This window comes from Epinephelus lanceolatus, chromosome 8 (assembly GCF_041903045.1).
Source record: "Epinephelus lanceolatus isolate andai-2023 chromosome 8, ASM4190304v1, whole genome shotgun sequence".
NCBI lineage: Eukaryota > Metazoa > Chordata > Actinopteri > Perciformes > Serranidae > Epinephelus > Epinephelus lanceolatus.
The window spans coordinates 38,837,991-38,852,399 of NC_135741.1; the positions used below are offsets into that span (position 1 = coordinate 38,837,991).

The 14,409-nt window shown below is 42.1% G+C and overlaps 1 protein-coding gene across 2 annotated transcripts in view; it reads right to left on the minus strand.

Annotated features, from left to right (window-relative positions):
- The window catches only part of lamb2 (laminin, beta 2 (laminin S)), a 64,651-nt gene extending 50,242 nt beyond the window's left edge, over window positions 1-14,409 (minus strand). For both annotated transcript variants that reach the window (XM_033628651.2, XM_033628650.2), the window contains exons 1-2: window positions 14,252-14,409; window positions 13,746-13,813 (exon numbers count right to left, since the gene is read on the minus strand). In XM_033628651.2, coding sequence (XP_033484542.2) covers window positions 13,746-13,776 — 31 coding nt within the window. In that variant the 5' untranslated portion in view covers window positions 13,777-13,813; window positions 14,252-14,409. The remainder of the gene's footprint in view (window positions 1-13,745; window positions 13,814-14,251) is intronic.

Consider the following 14,409-nt stretch of genomic DNA (forward strand, 5'->3'; position numbering starts at 1 on the left):
GTCTGTGTCTGTGTGTCTGTGTATGGGGGGGTCTCACAAAGCACTGCTGTTCAACCAGCCATTAGCCTGTTAACAGCAGGCTATGCACTATAGTGCTGCACCATGTTGTGCACTATTCAGCTTGTTTAGCCTCTTGTAGCCACACACTCATTAGGGTTTATTTTTGAGCTGCTTTTGGTATCATATTTGTGACAATCCTCATATTACACCACAAAGGCAACCATTTTCTTTAGATGTCATGTCAGGTGACAAACTGTCCACTGATGTTAACCTTAAAAAAGGCATGATATTATTATGTTCATGTCAAAGGACAGAGAAATGTGACTCCAAGCCAACAGGTCTTCCACATGAGGCAATGTTTTAATTGTCAGAGGCAGTGCTATAGAACACACTGTGCAGTCTGCAGGGCATCCAAGATTCATTCCCACAAATGAATTCCACCCCCGCCCCCTTCCCCCCAGGTGAGCTCACTCTTATTCCTAGCTTTCATCCTTGCCTTTGATTTCCTCTCTGCTTTGGACCAGTCAGTAAACAGAAAGAACAGTACACAAGAGCGGCCTACACCAAACTTTTTCAAAAGTGCCCCAGTTGCCAGCATGTGACAGAAATCACCTGTCTTTCATTTGCTTACAAAAAGGCTACTGTGTGTGATGCAGCGGAAGAAAAACTCTCACCAACAGACAATCAGGGAGACAGAGCAGGCCTGGTCAGTTTGTTTAATTGGGATAGTCACAACACAGGTGGAGTTAGCTGCAGGGCAAACTGTGTAGATGGCAACAACATTTTTCTTTTCAAAAACTTTAATGGTAATTTAAAATAATTTCAAAGCTATATTAAATCTTACACTGAAGCATTATTGATGTTATGAGCTATTTTGTTCTCTGTCCGTTATGAATGTTGTCAGCTACCACATTGAACTTTGGAATAATTACGCTAGAGTAGTGTCCAGTGTTTGCATATTTCACCAGATTTGGTATGCAATTCACATACTATTGATTTCATACTAAGATTTTGGACATACTAAAAAAATCTCACGTTTTAGTGTACTACATAGCATGTTATTGTAGAATTTGGACACAGCCCAGATCTCAATCGAGTCTAACCTTAAGTTTAGCAATTGGATGCTGACTTTTTACAATACCTTGGGCCTGTTAGCTTGAGTCTTAATCTGTTTTTCTTTTCTTTTTCAAAAAAAAAAAAACCAAACACATTACACCATGTCCTAACCGGGTGCAACGTAAGCAAGCATCAGCAGCTAAATCAGTTTGAGTGCATTTTCTTCTATTGGAATGTCCTAACTGCCTAGATTCCAAAATCTACCAGCCACTCAATAGGTTACCATAGTTTTTTGGATGGTAGTGAAGCACATCTAGCAGCCACTTGCATATTTTACCAGCATTTGGGTGGCAGCTGGTGCCCAAGATAGTATTGTTGTTAATATGAATTTATGGAAAAGGAATTTATGTTCTTCAGTGTGCTACAATGGGCAATTGATATTCAGTCATCTTGCTGCATTGTTTGCTGTCACTTGGTAACAGTTGTAGCAGCTGGTGGAAAGTAGCTGGTTCAGTACACTAATACTGTCTGTCAGAGTTGAACAAGGTTAATAATTTGCACCCTGGAAACAGTACTTGTCCTCCTGACATACAGTTTCATATTAAATGGATTCAGTATGGACAGAGAGTCTGATGAAACGCAATGCAGCACAATAGTCGGACGCTCGTGTATTGTTAGGACACAGTATTAGACAGCGCTGACTACATAGGCAGTATCTAGTATCGCATATGTGTTTAAGACTCTTTTGCAGGGTACATATTGACAAAAGTCAGCTGGAAACATTTAAAATTAGGCATGAGGGGACAGAGGACTAGCTATGGCTGATAAAATCTGCCAGTGGAAGTTATCGCCGACTAAAAATGAGAGGCTGCTTATGTCTACATCTGTCTCAAATCAGAGCAAACTTTCAAAAATGACTATGAAGGCTTCATGGGTGTAGCCACTGTTGTTAAAGGAAAAGTTTGACCTCTGTTTTTATATCGAGAGTTCGATGGGAGGATGGCTGTTTCCCTTGTTGTCCAGTTTAAATGCTGAGCTGATTGGCTGAGGGCTGTAGCTTTTACTTAGCGTACAAACTGAAAGTGGTATCAATCTTCTCATCTGACTCTTCATGAGAAAGCAAACATACTTATTTTTTCAAAATGAAACACCTGTGTGAGATTTTGGACCAATATGTTAGCACTCTCCACCACCAGTATCAAAACACTCACTGAGGGAATATAGTTTGTAAGGGTGGTCTTCACTTCTGCAGTAGGGTTCAGGGACTAGTAGAATCTATCACAAGAAAAACTAAAGCTGTTCTGGAGAGTTGTGGCGGCCCAATATCGTACTTAGTCATTTATGTTGGCTTTACCTTTAAACTGTTATCCATCTGTGTCCATCTAATCCCACAGAGTAACTCAATGTGTTAGGGTGGGAGGTGGGTTAGGGGGGATATGGCATCAATATGACACATTCCACTGGGACCGACTGGCCAGACACAGTTTACTGTCACATCTAGCAGCGTAAACAACGAAGGAAACCAAGAAAAACAGACAAACAGATGGACAAGAAAGCAAACATGGACACCATGGACACATTTGCTCAGACAGGAGGAGCATTACGAGTTTAACAAAGCACGTTGCCAAGAATATTGAAATGACAGCATGGTCAGATCCAATATCAGCTTGCCTATGACAGAGAGCAGACAAGAATAGCATGATTTTAAGACAGGCAATGAGCTGCATACCTGACCTGAGTGAGTGCGGGGCTAGAAGGCAGCACAGATATGTTTAGCACTCACCATCAGACAGCTACTTTAAACCCGGGCAGAGAAAAGTCAACAGCCTTTTATTTTCAACTCCCCCCAGCTAATTAGTTTACATTCTCCCTCACTGTCTCACTGTTCTCTCTTTGCTCTGCACTTAACTGATGGATGGTCAACTCCCCACTGCCAAACATCCAGCTGTTCTCCTCCCTCCTCGCCTCTTTATTATTCTCAGCTCTCTCCTCCCATCTCTCCTTCTTCTGATGTCTGCTGCATCTCAGCAGTTCTGACTCCCCTCTGTGCCCCACTGTTCACCTTCCTCACTTCCTCCCTTTCTTAATCAGCCCCCAGGGCCTTTCTTATAAACATGATCACTGACCCTATGTCACGTATTATTTAAGAATAAGAGGGCTAGTGGTGTGAAAGGTGGTGACAAGGCTCCAGACCCACAGCAGGAGAGGAAAAACATCAGATATCAGGAAATAGGTGATAGTGCCCAGGCCTGGTCCACAGAACATTCATCATCTTACATTAGGAGATAACACAAGTAATTTTAGCATTTGATATATCACAGAAGGTAGTTACAGCCATAATCTGCAGGAATATTTGTTTTTCAATATCACTACTGGCTCAGCTAGAATCTCAAAATTTACATAAAACATTGAGGTACTCCAGGAGGTACAATCAATATTTCTTGTGGTGCTCCACACGGTTCAATCATAGGCCCAAATGTTTTTTGTTTGTACATGCTGCCATTAAGGTCTGTCAACAAAAAACCATCCATCTATGTTTCCAGTGCTGCACAGATGTATATTCTTGCAGCTGCATAATAAGTAATTGAAGCTCAAACAGTTTTTCAGTTAATTAAGGACAAAACAGAGATTTTGCCTCCAAGAAACAAGCCAAAATAGATGACCTCATTTTGTATCTAGCAACAACCTTACTAAATTCCACACCATTTTTTAAACTACCACACTTACCACAATAATTGTAATTCTCTGGTCAAAGGCCTGCCTAAGAACCTGATCAAACATCTACAACTAGCTAATAACACTGCAACAAAACTGAGAGCACACATCACCCTTGTGCAAAAATCTCTCCCCTGTCTGTAACCATAGAACTGATTTGAAAGTGAATCTCATCAAGAAGGTCACTGTGTTGTCTCTCCACTCCATTTGCTCCCATTAACTGCACCTCGGTCCAGAACTTAAATCTACAGTGATGCTACATTTAGTGATTTCTCTAGCTCTGGACAGCCTCCTCCTTCCTCTAATGTGCACCTCACCATTCTTACAACCTCTATTTGTATTAAATATTAAATTCATATGAAAGAACATGATGGCCCAGACCTGTTTGACAATTATTTATACATTTAAAGACCTAGGAAGCAGAGCTTATTTGTAGAAACTTGTCATTGTTCATATATTAGACTTCATTTATTATATATTTTGTCTTGGCCTGACACAGTCTTTGAGTTCCCTCAGCTGTTTCTATGTTTGCCGCTGCCTGCCTGGCTGTCAGACAGAGGGTTTCAGTGAGAGTGGCCAGACGCTTGCCATTACACAGGCTGTTAGATTAACAAGGCATGGCACTGGGAGACAGCTGGTCCCACTGAAGGAGACATTCACATTCCTGTCTCATCCGGGAGACATCTGAATCGCTCCACGTCGGAGAGGAAACATGGAATACCACCAGCAACAGGTGGGGCTGGATGGAAATGCAGCAGACACGCGAGGCACATTCACTGCCCATCCTGCTTCTGCCAAGCCTTCATTCCCACGTCTGCAGTTACTGATGATTTACTAACATTCGAATGGAGCTCAATGTGAAACAGTGTTTTTAATAGTCTGTCTGACTTCTATGTTCACCCTGGGAAAATACAGACTTCTGATCAGACAGTTGTGACTTTGTATCCTCAGACCATATCTGAAAGTTGGAAATTACTATTTCTAGGATACAATAAAAAACAACTGCTTTCAGTCCTGAGCTCTGCTCAAAAGACTATCACTAAAATGCTGCTGATGGTGGGCCATAAAAGCTGAAGTCCCCACCACAAACAACAGAATAGAATATAATAAAGAGAACTAATACCAACTAATAGCGCAAAAGTGCGGCCACAGCACATAAAACTTACGAGGTGCAGTGGGACTTGGATGATTACGATGATCATATCTGTGTAATTCTCCTCTGCAGCCAGCTGCTGGCAACAAATTGCATTGCCATGCTGCTTGAAGCGCACATGGCCAGCAGATGTTGGGTGCAGCTCGTCGGTCAACCACCTTGACCATCAGTTACTCAGCTGGAGAGAGTGAGTTGCTTTGGGTTTGGTTAGTGATTACGGACGTGTGTTTTTTCCTGGTACTCCGCAGCTGCTCAGGGAGACATATAGTACTGAGAAGAGTGCATGGTGCGTTCACTGTAGGTGCTAATCAGAGCCTCTGAAGAAGAAAATCTGGCTCAACTTAAAAGGGAAAGTGCAGAGGAAGCTACAGCACATGTGTCATTAGTTAAAGCATTTAATGTGTTTGCATGTGTGTCATTGACCTGTTTGAGCCTTTAGAGTCAGGCTAATGTGTATGTTTGCACAATTACAAATACTTTTCTGTCTACTGACTGTGTGCCTCTGTTTATCTTTATGTGCATCTAAGTGCATTTGTGTTCTTCAGTATGCATGCTCGTTTGTAAACCTATAACCAGCAACAAACTTAATAACATAATAACTTCCTGAGAAGTAAGAGAAAAGAGACCTCTGTGTGGCCAAAGGCAAAGGCTACATACTCTGAGTATAATTTAGAACACACAGGGGAGTACTGCATGTGTGTTTGTGTGTGAAGTCATTTTTCAACCTTCAATTTGAACTGATGATGACCCAGTGTTTCTCCCAAGAGAGGAGCCAGGGGAAAGAGAGGGGGAGAAAACTAATCTGCCAAACAATACTTAAATATGATTCTTGTTTTTCTTCAGGTACAGCATCTGTAGAGGTTTACTGAGATGACTGTTTAGCAGGGGCATGGACTCCAGTCACAAATTTGATGACTGTTCGTGTTTTTCTAACCAAATCTAACCAAACTGCGACCGCTTCACAACGAAATAGCGACTTGCATTGGCATTGTTTTCATGTTGCCAGCACACAATTTCACACACACATTTCATGCCCACCACCACGTAATGTGTTGTTAAGAAGTTGTGTTTATTTCACATATTTCTGTGTGACTGTGTTGGTAATACAGATCGGGAAATCGCAGGGTAAGCCACACAAGCCTCTTCAAGCATTCCAAATTAACTTCAATTTTACATAAATCATTTCAAGTGCTCGTCTCTGAGTAAGGCCAATAGTAAACACAGAAATTGGCCCTCTGGATGTAGCCTATGTAGCTAACAGAGAACTCCAGGGCGACCTTCTGGCTAACCAAGCTAATTGTTCAGTTAGCCAACTTACAAACCAACTATTCATTTCTAAAATCTGTGAAAGTGAGGTGGCAAAGTTACAGTAACATGACTAACTAATCAAAATGTATGAGAATAAGACCCGTGTTACTATACCTTTCCTTTAGGTTTAGTTTGAAATAAGACTGAAACCAAGACCTTCAGGCCAAGTACAACTGTAAACTTTACAGTGCAGATGTGTACTAACCAGACCTATTAAAACATGTATTGGCAAAATACTGACCCATAACATGTGGGTGGCCAGTACACTAACCAACGTTGCTGTTTTTCTTTCTTTCTTTTCAGGTACACTCCACAACATCCTGGCTCTCTGAGAATTTCTCATTTCAGTATCATTCAAATACAGGTGACTTGAGACAACTGGCCTACTTTTACAAGGTTATAGTAGACCTGTGTGTGTGTGTGTGTGTGTGTGTGTGTGTGTGTGTGTGTGTGTGTAATTATAGGGCTACAAGACGAAACCGCTACACTTGTGGCTCAAGGTCTGGTAAACTTTCGTGACAACGAAATCTGAATCAGAAATATCAAGAAAATCTTTATCACAATCGCATTCCATCCTTCATTCTTCCTTGCTTTCTTTGTCCTGCCTTGCTTTGTTTCTCTCCTCTTGCCCTCCATCCTTCCTTCCTTCCTTATTCCTCCTTCCATCCCAACATGCTGCAGTATTGTGCTGTAATTGCTGCTTGTCTGCTATTAGATAATTAGAGGTGTGGAGGTGTCTGAGAGTGCTTTTTAACAAGCTGCAAAACACAACCTGTCATTGGATCTGGCCTGTGCCCTGGAGCCATACAAGAATCATAACATAACATGTGAGAGGTAAATGGGGTGGACATGACATAGAGACATTTATCTCTGTGTTCTCACTGTATTAAACACAGAATCAGTCCTTCCAACAGGAAGAAATTCCTTAGTCATTCTTAATGCCACTGATTACTTTTGCTGTTGAAAAAATTGGTACGTGATAAGGTACTAACTTTGCCAACATTGTTCAGGTCTCAGTGAGAATGTAGAGGTAACTGGTTGACTGGTGAAGTTTTGGAGAGCGTTTGTGAACTCTGCTTTTCCTCTCACACCTTGTTCAATTTCTTTTATTATGTTGAGGAACAACAGATTCAGTCCATTTTTGTTTCCTTTTCACTTTCACTAATCAATACTAATATTCCCAACTAAGCCAAGAGTGAATATTTCTTCATGATATATTCCCTTTTTTAAATTTCCAGCTTATCTGCTTTTTTTTTTTTTTTACACAAACATAAATTGAAAATGCAAATATAAATAGGTGGATGGAAAGACACTTAGTGTGACAATGAGCCAGCATGCACAGGACCAGGACCCTGAAACTGAAGCAGCTAAGTGGAATCCAGCCATCATTCATTTCAATATTTACACTTGTGCTTTTCTTACTGTGACGTGTTGAAGTATCATCTGTGAACAAGGTCGATTGCTGTGATTGTTTTTCACCCTCTTAACCCTGTAACATTGGTATGTTACTATAACTGCTTCCTTAATCATGTTGTTGTGGCAATGTAATCACAGCCTGGGTTATGTTTAGAGACGACGTTTATATCAGTTAACAAAACACTACATTCATGTGCCACACAGATTTCAGACGGAGGTGGGTGGGGAGGATGGGGGGCGTACAAAGTCCAGGACCTTGGCACCAGAACATCAGGTTCACATCCAGACCTCTGTCTTAGGTTTAGGCAACAAAGCACTTTGGTTAAAGCCATAGTTGGTAATCCTGTTTAGAAACACTTTTTGTTATACAGGGTGAAATGGTCCTTCCATCCTGAGAGTAGTCAATACGTAATGTATTCAAAAAAAGGAACGAAAAAAATCTGACCTCTGTGGCAGCCGCAGGCCTGTAAAAACTCTGACCAATCCCTGCCTTTCGGTGCGAGTGGAAAGAAACAATCAGATGCCTTCATGTCTTGTCCTGCCCACGCCCCCCTCTGTCCCTCCCTCCTCCCTGCGTGCACTCATCACATGTCACTGTTGCCGGAAATATTCAGCATACTCCTCAGCAGAAATATCGAGTTAGCAGGAGAATAAGTTTGCTGAACAATGGCAGAGAAAATGCAGCCAAAAGTACCACTTCCAGCGTTACTTGTAACGGCTCGCCCCGCTAAACAGGCTAAGAAAAGAAAGTCGGAGGCAGAAAAGGCTGCGACGAAAAAGGCTTTGGATAAAGCGAGAGGACAAACCACGTCGTCAACATCGGTGCAGCTTCTGAACGGTGGAGACAACTGAGGGAGCTGAAGGGCCTGAAAAGTGATGCAGAGGTTGCTGTCTTTCTGTTAGACAGATAGGCTAATTATTTGTTTTGCTTCGGGGGGATTTGTTATTTTCATGAAATATGTAACGTTAGCCAACTTAGCTACTTTTGTAGCTCGTATTAGCCCAATGCTAACATTAGCTTCTCTGTTGGTGTACTGCAGGATGCGCGTTCAAGTTTGTGGGGGCGTGGCTTTGGACGGAGCACTGATGGGAGGGGGACGAGGGTGGTGGAGCTTAGAGAAGGTGCCACTTTCAAATCTTGCTAGCTCTCCAACATTACCGACTATGGCTTTAAGGTAAGGTATGACTGTAATTTCAGCTAAATGTTAATAAAAAGGAGGATTCATAGAAGCATTGTGCTGTAGTAACAATGAGTGAATGCTGTACTGCAAGATTGGCTATTTTGGCAGAAAACAACTGAAATACATTTTCAGTGAACATTTTGCTGATACATTCAGCATCAACGTTTTTGTGATGCGCCAGGTATATTAGCAATATTTCCTCATTCTGTGAATAGAAAACATAATTCACTCTGCATAACGTTTCCCTCAAATCATATTTGCTGTTTCAATTTATTTTTATATAAATGTGAATTCCAGGACACAAGGTTGTTGTTTTAACAGACGAAGATGAAGATTGTATCTGTGTAATAATGGCTTATTAAAGATGGGAATTAACTTCATTAACTAGCATTAACAGAGGCAGGGGGCAAAATTCTGACTAATCATTACAGTCACAACATGCTAAATCATTGATGGGTATTGATGGGGGAGTGTACATTATGTATTAGGGAGACAGAGAATAAAAAGGCAAAAGCTTTTCAGAGCACAGTACAAAAAAGAAAAAGAAAAAAGAAGACAAAATTTACATATATCATATGGTAGGTCCAGCACCTGACAGTGAAAGATCAGGGCTGGTTATGATGGGTCAACATAGAGCGACACAAAAAAATATACACAACATTAAGTTAAGATGCTAAAATGATCTTAGTACATGATGTCACATTGTCCAAAAGATGATGGTGTTTTTTTATTTCATGGTGGTATACTGTACCGTTCCACTCCACATTGTTAGCACATGGCAGCTCCCCTCAGGTTCACCACTGTACCAGCCAGCCCATTGTTTTTAATGAGACCATCTCCATTTCCTATTCCTCCTCCATGCCCCTTCATCCTCCCCCTCAAGTCCTCCTCCTCCTCTTCTATCTCCACCTCCTCTTTTCATCCAGAAAAGCCCCTGCCAACAGGACGGAGAAACCTAACTCACTGTCCTTTCATAAAAACAAACCTGTTCCCTCTCCTCTCTCTCCACCCCTTCCCCCTGTTTAAAGCCTAAAGTCTTTCTCTCCCTCTTTTTTCTTTGTCCCAACTCTTTCAGCCCCCCTCCTCTAATTTTTCAGCCTCTCTCCCTCTCTGTCTCTAGTGCTGGTGGTTAGTAGGCTTTACCGCACCATTGTTCTGGTATCCGCACATTTCCGGAGGCTGTTGCTTACAAAGGCTTCGGGAACACACTCTCTCACTCCCACTGCCTAATGCCAGCCCTCACCTGCCCACACACACATCTGAGGAGAATGTTGGTAGTTTGGCAAAACACACACACCTCTAAGAAAGGTGAATTACAGAGGATTTACCTCCACCCTCTTTCATGTCAAGGTTCCTTTCTTGCTTCCTTCCATCCTCCCTGCCTTCCTTCCTTTTTCCAAAATTATGAGTTGATCCTCCCCATCAGTTGGACTTAATAACATCACTCAATGAAAAGTAATTTGCTAAATGATACTTAAAAGCACTTACTTTGAAATAAAGGCTATATTATTAAGTACTATGCCTGATTTTATCCTCGAAATTAAATTTGCTCGAGAAAACTTCTGTAGACACGCACACACACATACACACACACACGACAAGCCTCCCACAGGTCCTCCTTCCACCCCCACCCCCCAGAGAGGAAGAATAGAAATAGAAAGTGAAAAGAGAAGGAGAAGAGAGGAGGCACTGCTGATTCTTTTGTCCCTGTGATCAGCCTGAGTCCTTTCACTCTCTCCTTCTCTCTCTCTCTCTCTCTCTCTCTCTCCCAAACACACACACACACACGCATACATCCATACACACCCCAATTAACCCCGTCTTCGTCCTGGGGGTTTGGACACGACCCCTGACCTTGGAGCTTGTCCTCAGAGGTGTTGGGAGTCTGAATGGACAGCTCCCTATCTGTATAATGACAGTGCATGACGTTTATAGACACACACTTCACATCAGACACACTTGTTCATTTTTCTGCTCTGAGACACATCCTCGTCTCCCATTTCCCCCACTGATTTTCCTCTCGTACACTCTCAGCTGATCCTATCTCTCTCTCTCTCTGGAGCTCTTTTTACTTATTTCCTCTCCAGACACTTGAGTGTTTCCACATCACTCAGAGGCTGCAAAGATGTTCTCTTACATCTCCTTTGACTGAGTCTCTTTGTTCTATGGTACGCTATACTTAAGTTAGTGATGAACAGGTTTCTGAGGTACAAGATGATTTTGAGAATGAATAAAATCACATCGTTTGACGAGGAGTTTTTTGTATAGCCACCAGCACACATTAATGTGGGGTATGGATGCAGCCAAGAACATAATACTGCATAATACTCAGTACATAAAAAATGGATACTGTCTTTAACCACCTAGTGGAAACCTGAACCTGTATTCAGATACTAATGAATATTTATCTCATCCATTTACAGTAATCAACACATTGTTTGAAGGTCAGCCCATCTTTTTCTTTTAAAGGATAGGTTCACATTTTTTTCAAGTCTATCTTAAAACAATCTCTAACATGCCCAAAAAAATAGTAGAAAAAGTGTGTGAAAACACATTTTTCCAACTGAGCCCTATTTAAAGGAACAGTATGTGAAATTTAGAGAGATATAGTGGCGTCTAGCGATGAGGATATTGGATTGCAACCAGCTGAAGCTTTTCCTTTTCAGAATTCCTTCAGTGTTCATTGTTCTGGAGGTTTTTACCAGCAGTTGAATTATCTGTAGACGTCTCTTCCTCCCCAAAACAAACCGACCAGGTCGATTTAAAAGCAGTAAAATCACTGAATAAAGCAGATTCAGTGTTTTTCAGCTACTGTTTGGCATGATGTTTGGCTGCCCCAGCACCAAGTTTTTTCTCTAATAACTTATGCTTCAGATGTTCAGGAGGTTTTTACCGGGAGCAGAATTATCGGCAGAGGTTTCTTCCTCTCCAAAACAAATAGGCCTGGTGGTTTAAAGTGGTAAAAACACTGAATGAAGCAGTTTCACATTACAAAATTGTTTTTCCAAGGCTCTTGTTTTGAAAGGGCTGCTAACTAAGCTGACCAATGTGAAAACATGAATGGCCCTATCTAGAGCCAGTATTTGGTTTGTCCGCTCTGGGTTACTGTAGAAACATGACTATCTCCATAAATGAGGACCTGCTCCCTGTGTAGATATAAACAACTCATTCTAAGGTAACAAAAGGCTGACAGTTCTTATTTTCAGGTGATTACACACTAAAGAAAACATACTTAACATATTCCATTTCTGTCACTATATCACCCTAAACCCTACACACTGAACCTTTAATTAAAAACAGTAATAAAACCACAGAGAAAAACACAAATGCAGAATGTGAAATAACCCCAAACTGTCCTAACTTTGAAATAGTTGGTTTATTAAGGATCATATCACTCATGGTAAAAAGCAAAATTAAAAAATACATATATTTACAAGGCCTTTAAGTGTGTACGTGTCCTTATTGTTACTTTATAGTGTCTGTCCTCTTGATCTACAAAGAAAAAAATTACAGAAACATAAAGAAAAACCTGCCAAGGGTGCTGTGTGTCCCGAAAACTACCCCAGCCACCATAAAGCGAAGCAGTGATCATGTGTGTGGGGACACCCTGGGTGCTAACAGCAGGCACTAATAGACTTTAACTGAAGCAATGAGCCCATTGTCGTCAGCTACAGGGGACAAAGCATTAGGAGGTATTTTATTGAGGGTCATTACTCAGATGAATCTTTAGCTAACTGATAGCCCTGAGCACACAGCCACTTTGCTTGTAGTAGTGAAGGTGTCAGACAGCAATGTTGAGGACTTTTCAGAAGCTTTCAGTGTAATGTTCCTGCTTTAAACGAGATAACAACTGATCTGGTGAAAAGTAGCCCATCAGATACTGTGTGTTCATTTCCCAGCCTTCCCAGTCGCCCACACACACACACACACACACACACACACACACATATACATAGAGCAGTGGACATGCATGCATCCAGAAGGGTCTTAAACAGTGCTGGAAGTAGGTGTGGAGTGGGTGTCTCTATTTGCGGATTCAGCTGGGCTGTTTTAGGAGGACCATAAACAGAGCGACACCACCCACAGAGAGAGACCGACAGACAGAGAAAGAGGCAGGGACGACCCCAGAGACCTGCAGGGCACCAGGGGCCCTAAAAAAGAAACAGCAGCTATCTTATCTCCGCGCAGGGGCCGACACTCCCATCAGCCTCACATCCAGCATGTTCAGGCTACTGTTTCTACCACAGCTTTTGCTTGTTTTCTGCACTGTGCTGGCTGCTCTGTATATTAACAGCAAATAAGAGATGCTACTATAAAGTCAGTGTGGCAAATGTAATTCTGTTGGCCTTGGCTTGGACTATAAATGTACCTTATTATGTACTTTGGAAGAATTTGAAAGAATGAAATACATGAAACTGTAAGTGCGGGCTTGTATAGGAAAACATATGGTGATTTCAATTAAGATTTGCTGAGGTAACAAAGGTGAAAATATTTTTCTTTTCCCCAGCCATTGTGCTGCAAGCATGTTTTTTGAAAGGATTAATTCCCCATTATTTTGAATACAAGTGAACATTTCTACCAGTGGGCTGAGACTGCACCTCTCTTCAAAGCATCCTCACCTACAGAGACCCTCTGGAACAAGGGTCAGGGTCTAGAAACCATTACCGAAAACATACATGGATTCACATCAAATCACCTCAGTGGCCTTTTAAGTAAAGTAAGACTTCAGCTCATCATGCATGGCCTTAACATGAATACATAAGCTCCATATTTTCCAGAGACTAATCAAAGGAAGCCCAGTGACCTGGAGACAGTCCTAAATCTTCATACCCGCTCAGTGAATCACATCTGAGGATCTGTTATGGAGCAGAAAACATGGACTGACTTTAAAGGGCTCGGTGGTGTACAGTACTTACCGCAGACGAGCATTAGCAGTGACGCTTGCATCTCTGAGCGCACATCAACCCGCGGGGCTGCAGGCAACCTGCGGCATGCAACAGTTTGGTGATGAAGCGAACAGTGTAACACCACAAAGAGGTTCAACAAGCACCGAATGAGTTTGGATTAAAACATGAAATACTGATGTGAAGAAGGCTACATAAAGTTGTAGTCCCCGCAGAGGAGCGCACATTTTGGCTTTTATTGTTTGCCAGCAGGAGGTCCCCAGTGTTTGGGTCGGGGACACCCAGGGGTCCAAGAGTTGTCTGACTGCTTTCTGAATTCACTATCAATTTCCACGATATTAAAATGTCTGCAGTTATTTTGGTGAGCCCCTCTGTGCTGTTTAAACCGGTAAATTAAAAAAAAATCACCTCTCCTCTCCTGTTTCACTCCTTAAAGCAAAATGTTTCAGCAGTCCGGTGAGTTAAACTACACGGCTGTCCTCACAAGTTAGTCAGCTAGTCACAAAGACAACACTCACCGTCCTGTTCCTGTGTTGTGCTCGACTACGGTCTCCCTCTCGGTCCACTTGCTGCGGAGTTGCCGGACGGATGCGAGGCTGAGCAGTGTTACAGCGATGAGGAGTCCTCAGCTCCTGCGCCTCTGCGCCGGAAACCCCGAGCTGGACTCCCGGAGCGG